Source organism: Ambystoma mexicanum, chromosome 7p (assembly GCF_040938575.1).
Source record: "Ambystoma mexicanum isolate Mex_15411 chromosome 7p, UKY_AmexF1_1, whole genome shotgun sequence".
Taxonomy (NCBI): Eukaryota; Metazoa; Chordata; class Amphibia; order Caudata; family Ambystomatidae; genus Ambystoma; species Ambystoma mexicanum.
The window spans coordinates 903,728,893-903,753,237 of NC_090939.1; the positions used below are offsets into that span (position 1 = coordinate 903,728,893).

Consider the following 24,345-nt stretch of genomic DNA (forward strand, 5'->3'; position numbering starts at 1 on the left):
GGAACACATTCAAAACCCTTTGCATTGTCCACAAGGCCTCTGGGGCTTGGGACCAAAATATCTCCAGCTTTCTCTTCTGAAGTATCTTCCTACTAGAGCCCTTCGCTCCTCCACCTCCAACTCCTTGAGGGTCAGGCGCTTTTCCAAACAATGAGCTGGGGGCAGATCTCTCTCTTTGGCGGGCGCCTCCCTCTGGAACAGCCTTCCTTCCCCTCTGAAACTTGAGCAGAACCCTCTCCGGTTTCGGGAACAACTAAAGACTTCCTCTTTGCTTCTGCCTTCTCTCTTCCTCTTCCCTGCTGATCTCCTGTTTGTTACTGCACTGGTTACATGGCTTCCCTCTAAACCATGGGCCCAGGGCCCTGCCCTCCCAGTTGCACACCTGCACTGTTGTTCAGCACTTTACCGTGCACTGCCACTTGAAGGCCGCCCTTCTTGTTCTTGATGTTTAGATCTTATGTACCGCACATGCTCCCCTTCCCCTTCCCTCAGCACTTTTCCCCTTTCCTCTCCCCTGCACTTGCGCAATCTCAATGTCACTGGACCTAGTAAGATCGTTGTCTTGTCTCCCCCCTGTTCCCCTCCCTTGCCTTGTCGCACTCTGATACACTTGTGTATGGGTGCACTATAAATAAAATATCAAATCATATCATGTGCTAAAAGCCTGCCAGTTCCTGGGAACAACTACACCATCTGTTGCGTACAGAAGGTCAATCGTATGCAGCCAATATGTGTCCCATGTATTCAAAGATCAATGTCATATTGTATAGGCTGCAATGAAGCATTATGGGAGAGTTTCTTTACCATCATACACATTTTGTTCCATACTGCATCTCGCACCAGTGCCTAAAAGTCTCCCTACCATTTCGACTGCATTTTGAGCAGTAGGAAAGTCATTGGCCCTCATTAGGACCCAGGCGTTAAGGGGTTAACGGCTCCGTAAAAGGATGCGGTGCCGTTAACCTCTTAACGCCTTACTACGAAGTCCCTTTGCAGTTCCCGACCTTAACGGCTGGTCTGGACCAGCCGTTAAAGTAGGGAACCGCAAAGGGACCTTGATGGCAATTACGGTACCACAATTTGCGGTACCGTAATTGCCTCCTTCCCCATTCCCATTGAGCCCTATGGGGCAAAAATGGGAATGGGGAAGGGCCATGGATAAAGGGGGAATTACCGCCCGCCAAACTTGGAATGGGGTGGTAATTCCCCCTTTCTCCATGGCGGACTCCGGCATGACCATGGTGCTAATAGCACCATGGTTTAGCGCCGGAGTCCTAATGAGGGCCATTGACTGTTGCTTAATGCTATATTGCTGAAAACCCGGTCTACCATCCTCACAGAGAGACTAGAGGAACTCCACAAGTGCATTCTTGTGGCTTGTTTGGGTAAGATTCTCGCTACACTTTTAAATGTCCTACCAGTTCAGCATGCTGTAGGCAGGCCCTTCATGGCAAGCCATAGTTCTACATTCAGGCAAGAAAACCAGCCAGTGTCTCATCCAAATAAAGATCACTCATGGTCATGCTTCCAGCTCTCTCCCAACTGTCCTTCCTTATAAATGACAATGAGTTTAAAGGATGCGCAATCTATTTCACTATTCCTGGGCAGTACAGGAACAGAATACGCAACTGTCTCTTCTCTTTCCCATATCCAAACTGTAATTTGTGCCAACAATGCGAGGCTCCGTTTGTAGCCCTCAAACCCTAACTAGTCCTGCATCTTGACCAAGCATATTAAGAGCTCTAGTAATACGCTATCTAATATGCTGTGTTCATCTGCATCCTCTTCCATCATCCATTGCACTGCTGAACTGAAATATAGTACAACCCATTATTTGCTCCAAAGTAAGCCACCTGGACATCCTCTCAATGCTCGTCGAGTATCCACTGCAGTTGCTGCTGGAACCAGATAGACAGGGAGAGGTTCACCAGTTTGTGTGCGTTGCTTTTAAGCTGGTCAAGAGCTCCAGGAAGATCCTCTATACTCCCAGCAAGCAGGACAGACCGAGCCTGAGCCCCCTCAACTGAGTGCTGGACCCCAGAAGCAAGGAAATCCCATCTCAATAGCCAGGAACTGCTGTGTTGCTATTTGCTATTTGCGGTAGATGGGAGGAGCTGAAACACCGAACAGCCACTTCTTTGAAGGTTGCTTGTTGCGAGCGGTGACCGTCCCATTGCAGTGCAGGAGTCCCCAGAAGTCCTCCCTCTTGTCCCCACGACTGAGGCCCAAGAACAGCGAGAGCTGCACAGGAACCAAAGTCATCTGCTGCACTTTTTTTCAACCTAAAGGTACTGTAAAGTCTAAGAGAACTTACCTCTTGTTGTGTAGCCACTTGTCCTCGTTGGAGAATTGCTTGGTTGCATGTGAAGCGTTGCTGCCAGCTTCTTTACTTCACAAGCCTAATCAGTTTGTGGCCTTACTTTGATTGCTTATATTCTACAAATACTTTTTGGACATTGGAAAAGACTTTCTACTTACCTGCAAGAAGGGCTTCAGCTCACCTTGACTTTTGCTAACTTAACATTGGCTGGCCTAGGCTCCCTGAATGACTCTTCTCCTTTCTGCTTATGTGTTTTGCCTTTCTTCCAGGAAAGGGTTAACTGACTTTGCATTGGGGGGGGGGGTTGTATTGAAAGTACTTACCTGCTTGAGAATAACTGTGTGAATACTTGTTTTATTCTGAACTATTTTCTCTTTCACCCCATCACCTTCTTGAAATTCAGAAGCTGGACAGTATACCAGTAGAATTTGAGGAATGTGGTACGAATTACAGCAGACCCATATCTTTAGGGCATACAATGACCCCAAGTCAAAGCATCACAGTACCGTCACTTAAACAAGTTCATCACACAACTTAATCAGTTAAGACACTTCAAACACCTTAGGAATTGTAGATTTGGACCGCATACCACCAAAGTTGGGTGCATGTGGGACAGAATGACAACAGACTCATATGAAACGTTACACAAAATCGTCACTTATACAATACTTCATCAGTGAATGGACTTCAAAAGCTTCTGGAATTGCAGTTTGACAGTATACCATTAAAGTGGGCGAAATATGGAACGAAATGACACCAGACTAATGTCTGTAGGACATACGTTGACCCCAATTTAAAGCATTACAAATAAACTTTACATAAAAACGTTACACAAAATCATCACTTATGATTTTATATTATAGCAGAGTTAAGTGCTGCATTTGATTATCTGATCTCCACACTCTGGTTTAGGCACGTGTGGTGCCTAGCAGCGAATGTGGTAACTCAGTTCAGGCTGGTTTGTCCACTTCCACTTTATCCCCTTTGAATCAGATCCGCCACTCTGCGGCCAGGATTGTGTGTTTGCCAAGATGTTTGAGCATGTGACTCCATTTCAATGCCAGCTCCTTTCGTTGCCCTTTAAGCAGTGCATTGTTTTCAAACGTGTGTGCGTAACTTGTAAGTTAGTTGGCCCTTGGTTTCTTGACCGTAGGCAAATAAACTCTGCATTTCCAGCGGTGGCAGCAGATATTTACAGAGTAGGTTCTACTCCATCCAGGCTCCAAAGTGCAATAGATCCATTATGAGGAACACAGCTTTACCATCGTACCCAGTCCTTTTGTGTATTATTATGCCCTATGATCTAAGACTCATGTCGTGTTTTATTTTGTTGTAAAAAGCCGAAGTCTTGGAGCCAGGCTTTTGGCCAAAACCTATTGGGGATACCTATAAGGGTGTCCCTTAGGTGAAGGGCAGAGATTTAAAAGGTTAGGGTCACTGCCATTTAAATGTTTCCTCATGTTTTCCTTTTGGATGATGTGTATTTTATTTGCTTAATCTTTATTGTTATAGTATTTTATTCTTGTTGTTCTGTTTGTGCTTAATAAAACAGAGAAAAAAAGCAGAATTGAATTTCCATTGAAATGCTCTGTGTTTATTCATAAAAAGCAAACTAAGTGTACAATATTTCTTGAGAGCAACTACTGGGCTCCCAGTAACTTGTGTCACGTGAAAAGCTTTTCAGACTATGACCTCTTTGAGAATGGGATACCAATGTTACTTTTAAAAACAACAATGCTTATTGTATCACTGGTAAATGTAAAATTTGCAATTCAGTAAAAAGCACTTAATTTACTTATATTTATGATTCATCAACAGAGGTCCCATTAGAACAATCAACGCTCAAGCCAACATATAAAAAATGGCAGAAACCAGTCTGCGTGGCAGTTAGTATGATGTTGTGGGACGGAGGGTGAGAGTAGGAGATGGTCAATCCAAATAGGCCACATATTAGAGTTAAGAAGCAGGAGGTGAATGCGTTAAGACATTTACACAATAGAGGGGTTAAGGCTTGCAGGTGCAGTCAGAAAAAAAAGCCTTCGGGAATCTTGAACAATTGCAGGCACGAGCCAGATGATACTGAAGGGAAGGATCAAGATAGGAACTCTGCTGGTCTCCGCCCCAGATCATGGTGGCATCTACAAAGCCACCAGAGCTAAATGAATGTTTGCAACTTTGCGTGCCCCCTTAAGGTGGGTTCACGCCTCAATGACACCCCTTGGCTGGGCTGTGGGTGTATAATTACTGCAGTCTAAAATAATTACCTCAAGGGGGAGAACCTCCTTCCCAGTAAACCCTTAGGGCAAGAATGGAAAACTGCAAGGCCTTACCCCAGCAAGAACACAAGGAAATTCCTATGGCAATGGGGGGAGGCTGCTAGTTATTGCCCCACTAAGAGCACCAAGAAACACCTACGGCAAAATAAGAAAGTTACCTGGTGTTGCCCCAGTAAGAATGCATCAAAGAGATACAGAGTCCAAGAAATCTACTAATTGTTGGGATCATATGCCAAGGCCAAGAAGTGTGTTATGGTATTTAAAACTCCTTGAGACCATGAGTGCCATGAAGGAGGTTTTCCTGGGTGAAGATGCCCTGGAATTGTGTCAGTTGGACTAGAGATGGGACATTGTACTAAATACATTAAATCTTCTTACCATAAGCCCCCATGTCATTATCTAGATCCCTCCCCCCTTGCAGGGTTGAATGAGAATATCGCCTTTATGTTGGTTAGACATTTCCCTTGGGTCTGCAGGAGATTTCATCTACTACACTGACGCTAGGAGTCAGATTTAGGATTAGCTGGCTTGGGGAAATTAAGCCAAGGATACAAGGCTGATTCTAGAACAGAAATTAGAGAGGAGGGGGGAGGACCACAGCAATGATACTGGGCGTTGCCCGTACAACCTTGTGTCAATGTTTTGGTTGAAACCCTTTTTGTTGATTCAGAAGCACTTCCCTGTCAAGTGGTCAATTTTGCCTGTTTTCACACCTTTCCCTGCTTTTTGGTTTAACTCAGAATAAAAGCGGGTATATTTCATTCCTCATATGTGTTATAGATCTGTTCCCCCGCCACATGATATGTACCAAATGCTAAAGGTAATAACAGAAGTTGTACATCATTCCTGTCAGAACTATTGCTCATTCACCATCGCAGGCTACCAATAGTTTCTGCATAGTCAATGGAAAAGTTACTCAACCACTAATACTTAGTGAATACTGCTAATCTTTACAGCCCTCTGATATTTATTTCTTACAGACAAGCATGAAACCAAGTTAAAAGGAGTTATCTATTTCCAAGCCATCGAAGAAGTTTATTATGATCACCTGAAAAATGCACACAAGGTAACAATCCAAACATGTTTTCAAAATGTCTGCATTTGTATGTAATTATTTCCTGAATAATGTTGTGTCACACAAATTACCATCTAAGATTAGTCTAAGCAAACCATATAATGTTCTAAATTAAGTTAGGAGTAACATTATTTATTTCTTGATGCTATTATTTTTAAGGAGTAAATTAGGCCGGCACACCGCTTATCTAGTGGTCTGGGGCTAGTTGCTTAACCTACAAATCAACTATGTCTACCAGAGTGTATTAACTCAATACTTTTCTTTAGACTTAGTGGTAGCTAATGTTGGTGAGTGAAGCCTCCTTTAGGGTTTGCTAGTTGTACCCTGTTAGAGAACATTTCTCTTCATACAGCTTTTGTACCTCACTTTATAAGACCCCTAATATATTTGCTGGCTTCTTTGGTGGCTAAAGTTTGTTTTTATGTATCTGAGTTTCCCTTTAAACCTCACCTACCACTGTGAAACGTGTTTTAAATGGGCTGCCATTGTAGTTCGTATGGCTACTAGGGCAACAGTACCTTGGTACCCCCTTTTCCTGACCCTAGGTGAATCCTCTCACCCAGGTAGTGTGTATGGTGCATGCTGGTGGCAATATTATACTTTAACTGCGGGGAGAGCTCCTTTTTCGGTGTAGTTGTTAATCTTGTTTCAAGGTGTGCACAACAATCCGTTGGCTTTATTGATCTGTTTTCAGCAAGGATGTCCACCTATGGAGCGAGCAGGCTCAGACTGGCCCATATGCCAATACCCGAACAAAAAATGCAAAATACTAGTGTGGGCCAGTTTTGGGGTCAAAGTGTGCCACCTTTTTGGCCAATATGGGCCAGTTTGATGAGTTACTTCACTATGCAGCTAGTAGTTTTGACCTCTGTTGCTGAATAGATATTCTTTAAATTGCACAATTTGCATCAAATCTATTCAGACAGTCTTGTCAAAAAAGGGGATGAATTGCCATTTGCAACTGTGGGCCACTTTATAATTGGTGCCCAAGACAATTTTATGCCCCAGTCTGACCCTGAGAGTGAGCCCACAAAAGAATCTACTGTGTGATTGGAATCCAGTTCACGCAAGAAAGAGGTCTGTCAGACGCCCTCCTTCACAAGTGTGGTAACATAAGTGGATGTTTGCTGACCATCTATGTGTGGGTGGCTGTCAACATTTTAAATGTTGCACTTCACACTGTTGCAGGAGTGGGGTACTCACAGCCCTGTCGATGTGAACATTTGGTGGAGTGTCTTGGCCATTTTTCAGTTGTACTACTAGTCCTGATCCAGAGAGAGAGAATATGGCCCTGCACCTCTGCGCTGGTCCTATAAATTCTCACTGGACTCTCTAGTCCAAGATGTTTCTTCTTGCTTCTCACTTTTATTCTGCTGGCTCCCGCGTACAGCCACTTTTGTTTTTACTCCTGCCACCAAATTACATTTTTAACTTGGAGTGGACTAAGCAGGGTACCCCTTATACCATCCCATGGCCCCTCGTTCACTGGTGTGGGGAGGCACCTGGCCCTGTAAATCACCCTACTAGAAGTGCCAAAAGCAGGGCACTTTGTGACATTTGTGTCTACGTGGAGGCTATGCCCCAGCAACACAAGTCAACATGGCATATACATTGAAGGCATTTCCTGACTACAAATGCACCTTGGTAGACGCTAGCACACAATATAGAGCATAGTGACCAAATTAGGCATATCTGGGGGGTTAAATGCGCAGTAGGCACTATGGGTAGAGTTGCATGTAGGGGGTTCATTTCCCCAAGGCATGGCCTTCAATATATACAAAGTCACTTAAAACTTTATAGAGGTAAATTATGTCTCTGGTGTGGTAATATTATAAACTATGGTAAGAAACCTTACATATTTCCAGAATGAAACTGCAATTAATGGGACATTATGGTTACAGCGCAAAATATGATGCCAATTTATGTCCCCCTGCAACCCTTTTAGAGTATATGATCGAATGCTAGCCAATATGGCTACTAGCACATTGCTGCTTTTTAAGCCCCCCACCCCCCGATTTATCACCCTACAATCATTTTGGGAAGTATGCTGGTGACAGTTGAAATTTAGTGTCGGCTTCACTGAGGTCGAAAACTGATTTACTGCATTAGTAGCCCAATGACCTTTTTGATAGCCATCTTACATACACTGGGCCTCATTACAAGTTTGCCAGTCCGGAAACAACAGTGTCCGTAAGCCATGGTCAGACCTGGCAGGTGGAACGGCACCCGCCCCAGAATTTCACAGAAGTGCAGGGGTTCCGTGGTCCCCATTCCCATTAAGTTCTATGGGACTCAAATGGGAATGGGATTAACATTTACCGGCGCCTGACTTCCCGGAACGCCAGGGTCGTAATCCCCCAGTGTTGCCTGCAAGCCAGGCACAGGTAAAGTCCGGCAGCAACCAGCGGGTAGCACCAGCAGGGTTAACACCAGACTTGTAATGAGGCCCACTGTGTATTTATGTTATGTGTAACGTAACATAGTTATTTGAACTAAGGTGTGTGTGTTTGTTCTTTGGTTAACTGTCTGGACTAATTGTGCTTTCTACCAGCCCTTCTCCCTCCTGGAGATAAGCATGACTGCTCTGCCTCAGAGAGTACTGGTCTTTTGTTTTGGTTGGAACAACTGAAAACCTTTAAGTTATATCAGTGCTGATATCCACAGTCTTCTTAGGGCAGAGACCACATATATGGCATGGCCTGCAGCATTGTCATCCCCACAACAACCAAGGGGCATGGCCGTGCATCAAAAATAGCACTCATAACCTTAGTTGAGACTAAGCATTGCCTGGGAATATGTGTTGCAGGCATGGAATAAACACAATCCCTCAGGCCATGCACACATCAGTGATGTCCACATTGATATCATTGACAATGCCAGTGGTGACTACGTCTGTGATGTTGTTTTAAACCATGAACACATGATTAAGCGATGAGCTGTTGCTATGGCTTTACATTTGGAATTACTTTCCCCCCCCCCACCCCTAGAGTGTAAGGAAATCACTGACCAGTGTGAGGCAGGTATGGTATGGTATCAATAGATTCTATATACACAAAGAAAGTCCTATATTCTATTAGGTTTCACCTTACACTCTTCCCACATCGAGTGGAACTAATTATCACAAAATGTTATTAGTTATAAATCAATAAGTTTCATAAAACAATCATAAAAATGATCATAGTACATAAAACACATACAATCTGCTAAAACCACACAAGTAGAAAACACCATAAGTGAGTAACAATGCAATAGTTCTTGAAGGATCAAAAATGTGTAAAGAAATAACACTTTGATTCCAATGGCTCACTAATTTTAGCTTGTTCCTTATTGGTATATTTCAAAAAACCCGACTTGTACAAGTTGCTGTCCTTAGTATACAATAATGTAGGACATTCTTCAGGGGAGTGTGTCTTGTGCCGGAATTAAAAATCTTCTTTAGTTGGGGAGAGTACACTCTCTTGCCTAATAATAATTCTTGGACCTTTTCTGGTTCTTACTGCAGATCCCCAATTTCTTCTGGTGTAGGAAGGGGTGTGGTGTGTAGGTGTGCTCCTTTTGTACCGGGCCACTCTACATTGCCTGCACCTGTGGGGGGTGGGGTTGCGGTGTGTGGCTGTGCTCAGTTTATACTGGCACAGCCTCCATTGACTCCACCTGGAAGGTGGTGTCTGTGCTACACTTCCTGGCCACAGGCACCTACCAACACACAGTGGGCCAGCTGCATGGCATTTCACAACCACTATTCACACGCATGCTGAACCAAGTGCTGGATGCCCTCCTGAAGCACACAAGCACCCATATATCCCTACCACGGACTGCCCAGGAGATAGCCGAAACTAAAGTAGGCTTCCATGCACTGGCAGGCATGCCCAATTGTGTTGGCGTCATCGACTGCACCCATGTGGAATTGTTAGTCCCCCATGCCATAGAGGCGGTGTACCGCAATCACAAGCAATACCACTCCATCAATGTGCAAATGGTATGTGACTCCAGCAAGATCATCACACATTGCTGCGCCCGATTTCCTGGATCCACACATGATGCCATGGTACTGCGCAACTCCACGCTACCCCGTCACATGGAGCGACATGCTGGACCACGTGCCTGGCTGCTCGGTGAGTTGCACAACAGGACCATGGCCATGCTGTGGGGTACTGATGTGTGCGGATGCAAAAGGGGGAGGGCTACTGCACCCGGGTGGGAAAGGGGGAGGGAATAGTGCACCTGGGTGGGAAAGGGGGGGAATAGTGCAACTGGGTGGGAAAGGGGGGGATAGTGCACCTGGGTGGGAAAGGGGGGGGGATAGTGCACATGGGTGGGAAAGGGGGGAATAGTGCACCTGGATGGCACTAGCCAGTGAGTGGAGAATGCATGCAGAGCTAAACACTCCTCACCTGAACCAGCCAAACGGAGCATAACACATCACTGGGCCACATATCACAAATATTGCATATGGATGACAAGTTAGAAGCACAACCAGGGCACCATGGTGATGGCAAGCAATGCATAACTGAATAGGATGGCAACAGTGGCAATGCGGCTAGTGTGACCATGCATAGTAAAGAATATACAGCATGATTTGGAGGCCAAACATTTTTTGCACTACCACAGCACATCTGCCAGAGCATGCATGATTACACCCTGCATCATCTATTGAACCCCATCCAGTGTACTACACCTCATTACAGTATACATTGCATCTAGGTGACTATTTTGTGCACGTACAGGGACATGTGCATGCCCACACCAAATAGCTGCTGCCATGACTGTGCTCCCTGAAGGTGGCAGTTCAGAGTGACACACACCTATTTGTATCTGCTTGCAGGTGATGGAGGATATCCTTTGAGGCCGTGGCTACTTACCCCTGTGCAGAACCCGCAGAACAGCCATGAAGAGGATTACAATTGTGTGCACACTCGTACCCGTGTTGTGATTGAGCAGACCTTTGGCCTGTTGAAGGTGCGGTTCCGCTGCCTAAGCAGGTCTGGTGGGGCACTCCTATATAGGCCTAAGAAGGTGGCGAAGATCACCATGGCCTATGTTATGCTGCACAACATGTGCGTCCGAAGGAATGTACCACTGCCACCTGACATTGACATGCATGGGCCGGGTGAGGATGAAGGGGATGGAGACGGAGGCGAAGGAGCCCCCCTGCCAGTACGTGATGCACGGGATGGCCATGCTGTACGCCAAGCACTAATTGACGAATACTTTTGAAACACAGGGACCATAAATGTAATGTGCCTGTGACACACTGTCTGCATGTGGACATGCACACTTGTTTTGTTAGAATTGCCCCACTGTACGCCATCACAGATTAAATGTACATGCACAAAAATAAGTATGTCCAGCCAATGATTTTCGTGCACACAACGGGTGTATTTTCAAGACACGTGATAATGTGAACAAAATCCCCTCTCAACCCCCAGTGAACACCCTCACCCACCCTACAAACCCCAAAAATAACCAAGTAAACTCCGCCCACCCTACAAACCCCAAAAATACCCAAGTAAACTCCCTCACCCACCCTACAAACCCCAAATGTCCCCATATGTCCAACAAACACTGGTCCCTTCACCAACGTACATTTTCAAAATGTCATTTTCTGCCCTCTCTATTTCTTAGCAATTTTTGGATCCGGGGGTGCCATGGTCAAGCGCCGTGCACACCTCCGCGTCAACCGCACGGGGCTCGATTGGGCCGAGGTAGAAGGGGTTGTGGCAGTGGAGGTGTCGATGATCAGTCCCATGCCTGCCCCAGGGTGTGGGCACTGCGTTTGAGGTAGATTCGCAAGCAGGGCCTGTGTAAGTGCCCCCATACACTCCCACATGGTACGTGTCGATGCCTCAACAGCAGCAGTGTTGGCTGCAATGGCTGTGGCAATGGCCCTCATGGAGTCATTCCCGTTGGATATTTGTTGACGCATGAGTTCGAGCATCGACTCCTGTTGGGCCTCAACCCTTGACAGGTGAACCTCGAAGGAGTGATTGGCTGCAGGAGTACTGGTGGGCGGGGTGGTGGTAGGCAGGGTGGTGGTAGGCAGGGTGGTGGATGGCAGGCTGGTGGTAGGCACGGTGGAGGATGGCACCTGCGCGGAGCCCACGCCCAGGGCACAGTCCTCCTCAAAGAGGGCCATGTCTGAGTCTCCAAGGTCTGAGTCGTGGAGGCAGGGATCGTCCATGCTCTCGGCCTCTGTAGGGTGGGGTAGGCTGGTAATGGGGCTTGGGGTGGGTGTGCCGGACATGATGTCACCCTCATTCTCCACTTCTGTATCCACAACGTCCGCGGTGGCTGGCGGAGCGGGAATGGAAATGCCTCCCACTGTTGTGGGTGGCTGCTGCTGTACCGTGGCTGCAGGTGTCTCCTGCAGGGTTACTGCCCGGTGTGGCACACTGCCTGTTGCTCTGGGCAGTTTCTTGGGCTGGGGGGTGGCGGTGGCCCTGGTCCCTTGCCGTGCAGTGGATGAACTTGCACCCCTGTCCTGCATTCCATCTTCCTCATCGGTGCCTGGGGGATAGAAGAGATGCAGCTATGATGTATTGCGCTGCGATATGTTCATACATTCATGCATCAAATTAATTCTGGGGTGTGGCATTTGGTGTTCTGAGGGGGCATGTGGGCAATTAATGCATGGCTGGTGGCATGGCATTGGTATGGTGTCTGTGTGGTGAGTTCCATGGGCACGGTTCGGTCATGTTGCACTTGTGTTGGCATTGGAATTGGCACTCAGCATGCGTGTGCCAATCCCAATCAAGAATGTGCCACACATTCTTGATTGGATATGTTGATGTGGGCCTGGGACATGCATTGCCTTGTCTAGTCTCACTTCCACATCACTTGTGCCACATCATGGTTTAGCCTACATGGATGTGATGGGTCACTCACCTTCTCTGTGGATGATGCAGCACCCGCCTCCTGGTCTCCAAATCCCTCGATGGATTCAGGGTCAATGAAGGTACTGGCGGTCTCCTCCGATGCCGTCAACTTCACTGGGGAGTGTGGGCCCCTGCCTGTCGCCATTGCGGCCCTCCTGTTATCCGCCAGGATCTTCCTCACCCTGAGGCGGAGGTCATCCCACCGCTTCCTACAGTCACGCACACTCCTTGGGGTGGTTCCCACTGCCGACACCCTCTGTGCGACCTCCTGCCAGACTTCTTTTTTTTTGGTTTGGGCTGCATGCTTCATGTCAGTGCTCCTGATCGTGTCCGCATGCTGGGCCAGGGTGTCAGCAAGCATGCTTAGTTCAGCGTCTGAAAAACGCTGTTTTCTCTTCCTTTGGGTCGCCTTCTTGGTAGCCTTGGACATCCTGCTTCTATCCTGCCACAGAACAACACGAAAGCACTGGTGGTTGTGGAGGATGGCAATGGATTGTGTTTTTAAAGATGGCCGCCGGCCCATTTCCCGTTCCTGCGCAATGACATAATTTCCGGGTCTGTTTTTTGCGAACACGGTAATACCGTGCCGGTATTACCGTGCTGGTATTTAGGGGTTGTTATGAGGCGGTAATGCTATGGGCGGGCCCCGCAGTGCCGGTATAGGGGGGTTGGTGGCCCTTTACCTGCATGGCGGTATTGCCACTACTGGCATGGGGGAACGCGCGGGCTCGTGCACTCGTAATCACCTGCTGTTAGCGGGTTTATACGAGCACGGACCCGCTCATTCCGGCATGCCGGCAATGAACCCGCTTTTACCGGGCAACTCGTAATGAGACCCATAGACTCAAAAGTATTTTTGTTTTAAAACCTTTATTTGCTAGGGTTCATGGGTTGGTGGAATGCCTGACTGGCCCTAACTCTATTTATTTTTGAAAAGGAAAAATAGCGAATCAACAAATAAGGCAAAACCAGAGTTGGTTTTGTGTGGTCTTCTCACCAGGTGCAATTTGGTCAATGTCACAAAGAGGTGCTCACTGTACAGGGCTGTTTGAAAGACCTTCTTCACAGGGCCCTTACAGTGAATTACAATACCCTCAATGTCTCTGGGTTTCTCGGGGTTCCCTTCCCCAAGCTTCAACTTATTCACTTCGCTTTCTTCAAGTGGGCCTCTCTGGTTTCCCTTCCCCAAGCTCAGGCCTCTTCCAGCTTTCCAAAACACAAAGAAATATGTATCACAGTTCCTTCTCAATCTCTTAGGGCGCCCTTCCTCACGCTTAGTCCCCTCTAGTACCAAACACCAATGTATCTATTCAGGATGTGCCTTTTCTGTATATATATCCTTTCTTACATGTCATCTTCTCATGGGGTAGAATCAGAGGTTTTAGAAAACTCCAGGCTCTTTACTTTTCCTCAGCGCAGCCACTCTGACCCTCTTGCCCTTCTCTTTGTTTTCGTGTGCTCCTTTCCCTTTGTCGTGCACACTTGCACTGTCCTTTACTCCTTGTGTGTGTCATGCCTCTTGCACGCTTCTACTTTACTGTGCACCTCTGTGCTTGTTTCTGTCTTTCCGGGTCACTCGCACCCTTAATTGCATTATTCTTTCCTTTCGTGCCTCTTGCACCTTTTCTATGGGCTTCTAGCCCCCTTTGTATTCACATGACTTCACTGTCCAATTTTACTTTTTTCATTCTTGCACACACACGCTTCTTTCCAGTTTTCCAGTTTCACGCTTATACTTTACACTGTTACTTGTATCAATGTATTTGCACTCTTAGAAATCTTCCTGTTAGCTTCAGTTGAACAATCCCAGAACCGCAGGCCTCTTTCTTACGCGTTTCAAGTGTTACTAGGTATCACGCTCTTCACAACTCGACTCTGCAATGCATTCAGACTCACCGGGCTGATTTCTGTGCTTTGGCTCCACGGGGCACTTCATTCGGAGGTCAGGGTCTTACCGCCTGTCCCTCAGACACTCCTAGGCTGTCTCACCGGGCCAGGGGAATGAGCACTTGCATACACAGGTTCTGCATGGGACCAGCACGTCTCTTGGTTCCCGTACGTGACCCTCCACTCAGGTGATCCTCCCTCGCTTGTCCACCCCTGGGTCGGGATCCAAAAGCGATGGCCCTTCACTGGCCCCCTGAATGGAAGATCCCGAGGGAGTGGGTGGGAGAACACAGTCAGGTTTCTCACACCAGATAGCGGTGAAAGAGAAAAGAGGATACTTTGACAAATCTGAAGACTTCTTCTTCCCTGGGGTAGCCATTCCCTTTAAAGTCTAGAGAGGTGAGCCTGCTCAGCAAAACCCTCCCTGAGGGTTTGGGAAAACGGGACCTCACTGAAGGGACTCCCATTCCCATGGGGAACTCCCTATACCTAAGGTATTCTCTGCCTACATGGGAGTAAGAAATATTGACAATACCTCTATGTGTTTGGCTTAAGGTAATGCTGAACTTTCCACATGCTTGAAAGCCTTTGGTGAACAATACGCCCCTTTTGAATACCAGAGCAAGAATAAAGGGCCAACAATGCTTGAGTGGAGGAGAAGACACCCAACGCTGAGGCGAGACTCAGACATGGGAACTTCAGCAAAGGGCGGAGCTGTGCAGACCAGCGGAGTGCAATGCGGAAGGACACGGATGCCCGAAGGAGATGCCGTCTGTCAGACAAGGAAGCGTGCCGGGCCTGATAGGCACGCAAAGCAAACCGGGGCTGGAGACGCGACCACATATAGGACATGATGGGCCTGGAACCTGCAAACAGACGCCGAGTCCAGAGATGAAGGCTTGATTGGGTCCTCAGCTCTTACACCGAGAGCCAACAAGAGAGAGAGCAGAGACGAGCGGAACGCGTTGCGCATTGAAACACTTGTGTATAGGCACATAATAAATAACAAATCAATAAATCAAAAGCGAAAACTGCTAGCATCTTGTGCGGAAGAGCGGCAAGCCACAGAGAATGCTGCTGTCGCTTATGAGAGAGAGCCTCACTGGAGCAAGCACTGCAATACAGCAGGTACGTGGGTTGCCCAGGTCGGAGGGAGAAGAGAAGAAAGAATGTGCGGGTTAGAAGGGAGGAATACCCTAGCCCCATCCAAGCATCACAGGGACCTGAGGGAAGAGAGAGCACAAGATAAGGAAAAGGCTTACAGAGGCCCGAGAAACCTGAGCAGCATAAACCTCAAGAAGGGTCACAGGGACCCAAGAAAAGTTGCAAGCAAAAAAAGCCGAGAGGAATCATTGGAACCCTAAAGAACTAAGTGAAAAATTGGGTATGGAGAACCCAAAGGAGCCACTTGGGCACAATAAGCAGAGTGAAATGCAGATATCACGGGAGCACACAGGCACCCAACAGTTGGTCGAAGTGAAGAGAGATTGACCAAGTTGGTGGAAAGGGATCAGGGAAATATTCCTCCACCTAAAGAAGTTTGGATATTTTGTTTTTCCAGGAACTTGAAACTTTTTGTTCGAACTTTAGGCAACTTTGAAGAACATTTGATAGACTGACAAGAACTGTTTCTTTGAGTTGTACTGCTATTTACTTCTAATCATTGGAACCAAGCCCAGGAAGGATTCCTGGTACAACCAGGTATAGCTTTGTGAAGAACCAAGAGTGGAGGACACTCACCTATTTTCCTTTTACGTTTTGCTAAGTGGCAGGGCTAGATTAGTGGATAGGTTTGGACCGAGGACTGTTGTTTTTTGTGACTATAGACAAGCACCTTAGTTTAGTTTGGTTAAGAAGGGAGCTTCCTTTAGAAGTAGGGTCAATGAGGCGTTTTCTTTTAATTTAAATAAAACTCAGTCCCAACATGTCCACTGGTCCGAGTACTTTGTCTGGCTTGCCACAGTACAGATGCTCTCCCAAAGCTTCCACTACATCCAATTGTAGCTTGCCTTTATATGGTGGGCCAAACTCAAAGCCTAACCCTTCAAGTGATACCGTAGGGTTCATGAAAAAACAAGCATTATGGGAAATAATTAAGAGATCAACAGTGTATATATTAAAATGGTAAACCTGCATTGGATACATACCATGGAAGAGTTAAAATTGAAAATGCGATCAAGCAGCACTGAGACAGTCCCCATCCCTAAGGCTAAAGAATGGGACTGGGGTGACGATGGGACACCACCTGTTCTGTCGAGTACGCCCTGAAAGCAATAAATGGGGAAAACCCCATGCTCCCCAGTCCATTCCCAGCCGTGTATGTTTCAGTATTTCTAAGCATCAACAGGTCCCTTTCCCAGCTTTTATTAAAACCCCTATCCACAATCTGTTCATTTAGGGAACAGGGCCGCGGTAGTAAAGGTCCAGACGCCATCATCATGCCAGCAGCATACATTCAAGGAGAACCAAAATTAAAGGTGACTGAACCTTGTGCAATGTGCGGGATGTGCAACATGGATTGCTGCATATGTCATTGTGTGGGCCCATTAGAGCAGAAAACTAGCTACCTGAATACTGGAAACATCACGTCACAAACCATGCTCTTGCACACACAGCCCAATGAGCCTTAAGAGCAGGAGTGCATGAAGCATCACTCAGAATCTGGAAACCTCAAAGTGTCCACCACTTGTGTGCCAGAGCTTCAGCTTCTGCTGACTGTCCCAATCCATGGGCTGCAGCAAACAAATCCAGGAAAGCGGCCACTCTTCATTAAGATTCCAGCCCCAGACCAATGATAGCGTGCACAAGTCAAACAGATGCTGCTGATGGTTGGGTAAATCCTGCATGAACTAGCCAACCAAGAAGCTTGCTGTAACCGTTAGCTGCAGTTAGTATAACAATGATCAAATCATCAAGCAAACCTACTTGCTTATACAAGGGGGCAGACTGTCCTGAGAGGTGTATGAATTGAGAGACGGACAGAGTGAGATAGTTCATGACAGAGTGGCCAGGAGGAGAGAAGGAGATAGGAGGGTGAGTAGAGAGGAACAGAGAGGAGGAGGTGATAAAGGAGCAGGAGAGAAGAGGTGGAGAGATCATTAAGAGGAGCTGAAAGAAGAACAGAAGAAAGGAACTGGAGAGAACATCTGTGAGAGGATTAGAAGGAGGTGACCTAAGACCCAAGGATTGAGGGAGGGATTGGAAGGAATTCCCCATAGAAAGGAGGCGGAGAGAAGAACATTTAGAGGTACAGAAGGGCATTAAGGACAAGGTGGCGAATAGCAGAGGGGAGGAGTGAAAGAGGAAGAAGAGAAAGTGTAGGAGTCCCAAGAAGCGGTGTGAAGAAAGACAGATTAGATTGTCACTGAACAAAGATAACTGGATAACGGAGGGAAAGAGAGAATCAGTAAAGAGGAGCAAAAGAGGGAAGAAAAGAGGGAAGTACGAAGGAGATGGGTTTGGCCTAGAGCTATGTTTTTGAAAAGACTGTTAGCTTGGTGGAGAAGGCTGACCCAAGACAGTCTTTAGCAATTGGAGAAGGGCTAAGTAGAACAACATCTTTCTGTATCGACTCCACTCTGGGGATAAAGAGTCAGGAGCAGTTTGTCGATGCTTGGTCCAACAGTGGCAGTACGAAAGATATCTAGGATGCAATGCAAACAGGAGGCATGCTGAAAAGAAAGGCATTGCAGCCAAAAAAGAAAGATGGAGTACCTAAAACCCCAGAGACTATGAGTGACTCTCTGTTTGTCACCACTAAGGCAGATCCTAAAGGAAAAAGGGAATCTCTGAGGACTGCAATCCTGAAAGGAGGCTTGACTTATGTGTGTGGCTCCTGTTTGACTTAAATCAAACATAATCCCTTAGTCTTGTGTTGTTATGATCGATACACTTGTCTTTTCATAACCTGATACTAGTCGTCTGTTGATCCCTTGGGCCTGTGACACAGGATAAATAAAACCAAAACGAGCAAAAAGGTTGCATAATCATCCAGATTTATTATAAAAGCCCATTAAATTAACTGTGGTACAAGAGGTTTCAAGGAAAACAAAAACTAGGTTCAAGACCCAAGCTGGGCCTCTAGGAGTCCAAGCAGACTCATGGCAGAGACTTGGCCTCCTAAAAATACGTTTTCACTTTTCTGAAGTTCCATTAATGCAAATAGGACAGTTCACAAGTGATATTCAATGAAGGCTCCACCTTGCCACATCAACTTGTTGGATACGCTCTGTGAAGGAAACTACTAGTGTAGAAACAGCTTACTGTGGGTGCTACCAGAGGCCATAGTAGCATTGGGGGTGATTGAAAGGCCTTGACGGTGTATCCTAGTGGATGTATTTATGTGGGTTTTCATGCAAAGCACTTCATGCAAAGGAAAATGGTTATGATATGATAGGATAGGATATGAAATGACATTTATAACGTGCCCATACCGTGTTTCAAGGCGCGACGAGGCAAGGGAGGGGAACAAAAGGAGGACAGACAACGATCTTACTAGGCCAGGTGTCATTCAAATCGCGCAAGTGTGTGGGAAGAGAGCTGGGACAGTGCAGTACATGGGAAGAAGAGAACAATAAATAAGTAAAGGGCCAGCATGTGGCAAGTGCATGGGTAAGTGCGGGCAACAGGAGTCAAGGGCTGGTAGGGGGACTGTAGGGATAGAGAAATAGTCCCCAAGTGCGGGGGTTGCCAGGTGGGCACTGCAGGTGTGTGACGCTGGCGAGGGAAGGACCTGGGCCCGAGATCAGAGGGTGTCCAGGTAGCCAGTGCAGTTCCGGTTACAGCCAGGAGGTCAGCAGAGGAGAGGAGGAGAAAAAGGGGAAGAAAAGAGAAAGGTTTTGAGGTGCTTCCGGAACCAGAGATGGTTCTCCTCAGGTTTAAGGGAGGCAGGGAGTCTGTTCCAGAGGGAGGCACCAGCCGAAGAAAGAGATCTACCACCAACTCATTGCTTGGAGAAGCAACTGACTGTGAGGGAGTTGGAAGCGGATGAGCGAAGAGCTCGAGAAGGAAGATATTTAGGAAGAGAGAGTTGAAGATATTGAGGCCCCAGGCCCCAGAAGGCCTTGTGAACGATGCAGAGGGTTTTGAACTTAATCCTCGCAGTCACTGGGAGCCAGTGCAGAGATTTCAGTCCTGGAGAGATACGATCCCTTGGCTTGAGGCCAAGGATAAGTCTCGCAGTCCTGTTCTGGATAAGTTGCAGAGGGCGGAGAGTAGAAGCAGGCAGATTTAGAAAGAGGCTTTTACAATAGTCCAGCCTACAGAGAACCAGAGCTCTGGAGACAGTGAGCTTCTGGGGGAAGGAGAGGAAAGGAAGAATACATCTGAGCAGATGCAGCTGGTAGTGTGACTTCTTAGAGATGTCAGAGATGTGAGGAGAGAAGGAGAGTGTGGAGTCGAAGATGACCCTGAGTTTTTTAGCCTTGCAGGTGGGAGCAGGAAGAGGGCCAAGAGAGGCCGGCCAGAGAGCTACAGGGAAGGCGGGAGCGGATGTGCCGATGAGGAGAATCTCAGTCTTACTGGCATTAAGGCCGAGGTCATTGGCGGCACACAACTCCTGGATAGCAGACAGACAGTCAGAGATGAGGGAAGGAGAGGAGGAGACCGAGGGTAGCCTGAAAATGCTTTGGGTGTCATCCGCATAGCACTGAAAGTTAGGGCAGAGAGCGGCCATGCAGTGGGCAAGGAGTGCCAGGTATTGGTTGAACAGCCAGGGAGAGTGGTTAGACTCCAGTGGCGAAGGAGTGATTGCAGAAATCAGCCAGGGCAGGAGCCAGGGAGTCAATGTGGTCCTTGATAGTTTTGGAGGAACAGGGGTGAACCTGTTTCGACAAGACTTTCATAGATCTGACTTGTCTAGAGACCTTGTCAGCAGAAAACAGGGGAAAGGAAGAGAAGGAGGTAGGAGAGGTGGCTGCAGAAGGGCCAGAGGAAGAGCAGGGAGTAGGGGGAGGGAGGAGTAGAGGAGGGGAGTGAGGACAAAATGTCCTGAGTTTTAGAGATGAAGTGTCGTGCAGAGGGCCTGGAACGGGACAGTAGAGGTATAGACTGTGGCAGGATTGGCAAGTTCCTTGCAGATTTTAAAGAGTTCAGCCGAGTTGTTAGATGCCGCAGAGACGCAGGCTTGGATATGAGCTCTCTTCTTGGTTAGGACAGGGAGCCGGTATTGGCTTGGGAGCACCTAAGTTTGACAATCCTGAATAGAGGGAGAAAGGCCTAGGTTTCACAATGCAAATTTTCTTTTTTAAGGTACTCAGACAGTCACATTTAAACACACGATGGAAGAACCGCCTACAAGTGGAAGGGGGTGTAGGCAGGGCAAACTGAGGAGGGTGACTGGCAGCTGGCGTCACCTGCGGACACTTCGGGGAGCCGCCAAGTAGGAGCCGCCCTTTGCCTAGGGGCCGTTAGCAGTGGGGCTGCCGGGCAGGTGGGGGGTGGGCAGGACAAGAGGGAGGACACAGAGAGAGAGAAGGAATAGGAAGGGGAGCGGGGAACAGGGCACAACGGGGCCGCACACGGGCGAGGAGCACCCGCGACAAAAACAAGATTGACTTTTTTTTTTTTTAATGCAATGACTTGACAATGGTTCAGACCACTGACTGAGGATTTGGGGAAGGGGTAACCTCTTTTACAGTAACTTTCCAATTATTTTCCCAATTGTCATTAGATCACGCATTTCCAATTTCTTCAGAAGATCTATTTTGAAGCAGAGCGCCCTGAGCCAGAGCCTGGTTACACACTCGATTTAAGGGCATCCGAATGGCTTTAAATTGTCTTGATGTCAATTCATGATAAACTACTCTGTTATATAGCGTTTCTTCAATCATAGTAACTTTTACATGACGGGCCCAAGCATGACTTGAAAGTGGCTCAGCGTGTGCTCCATTTGTAAATCTTTCCCAATGTTTCCAAATTGCAAATAATATGTGTTCTAGCACCATTGGGCTCGAGCCTATGTGGAAACCCATCAGAGTTTCTAGCATAGCATCTTGAGTTGAGGCAGTAACTCAGTGCATTTTGGTGCTCTGCTTCAGACACTCGAAAAGGCCTCAGAACTTGGACTGGCAATTCGTCTCACCTTGATCAACTGGAGGAGGCTTGAACAAATACCACAACTATATGTTTGGGGTTTTTGGCACAGGGGTTCGTGCTGGACAGATGAGTTCCATAGTTCTATAATGAGGCGCAAATGGTAGCACTGTTTCAGGGGACCAGTCGTGGAATATATAGACCTACTGTGGAAGCCCAGCATACACCTCAAGAGGACTCATTTAAAATGGAAGGTTGTATGACAACGGGCTGTAGGCCCAAAAAGGTTCGAAGTGTTTGGCATTCAGTTATCATATATAAAGTAAATACATTCTGGGTATATCATTTGCAAGCTATAAGGCTGCTTAGGTGGCCGATAATAGGGCTTCCTGTGTGCAGCAAATTAACTGTGATCACAAGCAGGTTAAATAATTACAAAAAAGGCAAAAAAGTAGTTGCACTCTCTCATTCATGTGCCAACTTAAACAAAGAAAAACTCCACTCAATTGGAATATAGAGATAGATTTTTGTATTAATTAGAGTAAGTGCCCTTTGTGATGACACGTGTTTCAACGGATTACGCGGTCTTTTTCAAATCAGGGCTGATTGGTTAGATACATAATACAATACAGATCAAAAGTCGAAGTAAAAAAAAAGCCCTTCAAAAGAAACAATGTGTCAAATGCGGCACAGACAGAGAGGGAGGGGAGTGGGAAGGATTGATAAGGATAAACAGTGTGTCATTAAGCATCATAGCAGATATTAGAACATTATGTAATGACATCCAATGCAGACATGAAAAAATTGGAGACAAAAACGGGATGGGAACGGAAAAATGAAAGGGGTTTTAAGTGAAAGAGAAAAGAACAAATAAAATACCATGAGTTCGTTTGTCTCTGAGCATATGAGTGTGTAGATTAGATACCAATAAATATATGATTGTTAAATAATTAAGTTAAACTGCGCTTCCGGCAAAATGCTTGGAAAAGTCTCTCAGACTTCCTGTTAGGAGAACTTCAAGCTGTCATCTATGATTTTCTTTGTATTTATTTATTCATTAGCATGCATATGCATACTGCAGGCCAATGCTTTAGTCACAATACCCAAACACAAAGAATCACAAGGATGTCAAAGTTATTTATACACTCACTGGGAGATCAACACAAAACTATCTGCCCCATAGTTTCTACATGGAACACCTTCAATGCAAAAAATAAGAAAATATTGCTTAGATTTGGGGGGAAAAAGCCCATGTTTCCTAGAAAATAATAATATCCATCTGTTCAGATAGATTTCTAAAATTAACCCTGTGGGGAAGATGTTAGGAGGCCCACCATAGTTATGGTGTACAGGGAGTCTCTCACACCAAAAACCTTGGCAAAAACCAAAGAGCAGTAAAGGCTTAGTCTCAGCAGTGAGTGAGAGTGGTCCTCGGCCACAGAGATTTCACATAGAATAACCCACAATATTTCAGCTTAGACAGTATGTATACAAATACAGTTATTTATTAGGCCTTTATATATATATGAAAAGGAAAAAGAGGAAAAATGAACCGCACTCTCCGCGGCCGATTGAAAGGCCATGGAAAAAGGAAACACAGCTCACAGCAAAGTGAAGGTCTGAAAGTTATTTAATGAATCATACAAAAAAAGACATCAATAAAAAATACGGCTGGAAGGCAGTAGAAAAAACAGAGGCAGGACGCCCCTGAGCGCGACCCACACACAACGCGTTTCACACTCAACTGAGGCTATATATATTTCTGAGGCTTGTGGATGCTTAGAATCACATTCTTTGATTAGGCCATCTAGTGGTAGGTGAAGACTATTGCATAGGTTGTTTTCGAAGTTCAAAAAGGGATGTCAATTGGGTGTGTTTGTAATACTATCCCTAGTTTGACGTTAACTGTACCTATGGTCCTTCACGCGTTGAAGTCCCTCAGATGGATTTTTTCCACCAGCGTGGTCGGTCATTTGAAATGCGGAGTCCATTTCTAGGATACTTTACATTTAATATAACTTTTTTGTAAAATGTCTTCTTTCCTTTCGACAAACGCAGTTTCGATGCACGTTTTGACGAGCAACCTCCTTCGACTGCATATTTCCAGGAATTCCACAGCAGGCTTCAGCCTGCACCAGTCTTCGACCTTGCAGTGTGATTATCTTTCACTTCTCTTAGAGAATGCATCATTTCACTTCCCTTGTACACTTCTTTTGTCTAGCTGCCTTTTCACATATTTTAGAAAATGGAAAGAACATGCTTTAAATTCTGTCCGTCATCTAACAGAAAATGTTCATGGAAGGACACTCATCGAGTGTGTAATCACTGCCTTCCCCGAGATCATTCATAAGGACGTTTTGCATTATGCAAACGCTTTAAGCCTAAGACGCTCAAAGAATGGCGCACCAAATGTTGGGCCGCCTGCGCTATGATGGCCGAGTAGGATATCCCCACCGGCACCTTCGAATGAGATCCGGAAGGACACAGCAGCATTGACTCCAGTTCAGAAGCCAAAGACATTTTAGAAGAGCCTACTGGCTCCCGCGTGTCAGTCCCCAGACACACAAAAACACCACAAACATTGCGAACACAACGCCTAGCTGGCCATTGACAGGTACATTGAAGGAAGGCCACACATTGGTGGAAGGCACCTCAAGGCCTACCGATCACACGCGCCATAAACCTGTTGTGCTTCCACTCTTGCGCCCAGCGCATGGCAAAAAAGGAAACAGGAGATGATTGCCTTGCTACCTAAACCTTTGACGGAACATGTTTCGCGGTCATCGAAACAAACATGAAAATCTTAAAAGACGCCTAGTAACAAGTAACACATAGAGGTGCCTCAGGAGCACCAAAAGGACGTGCCAGTTACCCCACAAG

At 46.5% G+C, this 24,345-nt stretch overlaps 1 protein-coding gene across 3 annotated transcripts in view; it reads left to right on the forward strand.

Moving 5' to 3' along the window:
* PHLDB2 (pleckstrin homology like domain family B member 2) overlaps window positions 1–24,345 on the forward strand; it is a 705,124-nt gene that overhangs the window by 660,208 nt on the left and 20,571 nt on the right. For all 3 annotated transcript variants that reach the window (XM_069637184.1, XM_069637185.1, XM_069637186.1), the window contains one exon: window positions 5,577–5,662. In XM_069637184.1, coding sequence (XP_069493285.1) covers window positions 5,577–5,662 — 86 coding nt within the window. The remainder of the gene's footprint in view (window positions 1–5,576; window positions 5,663–24,345) is intronic.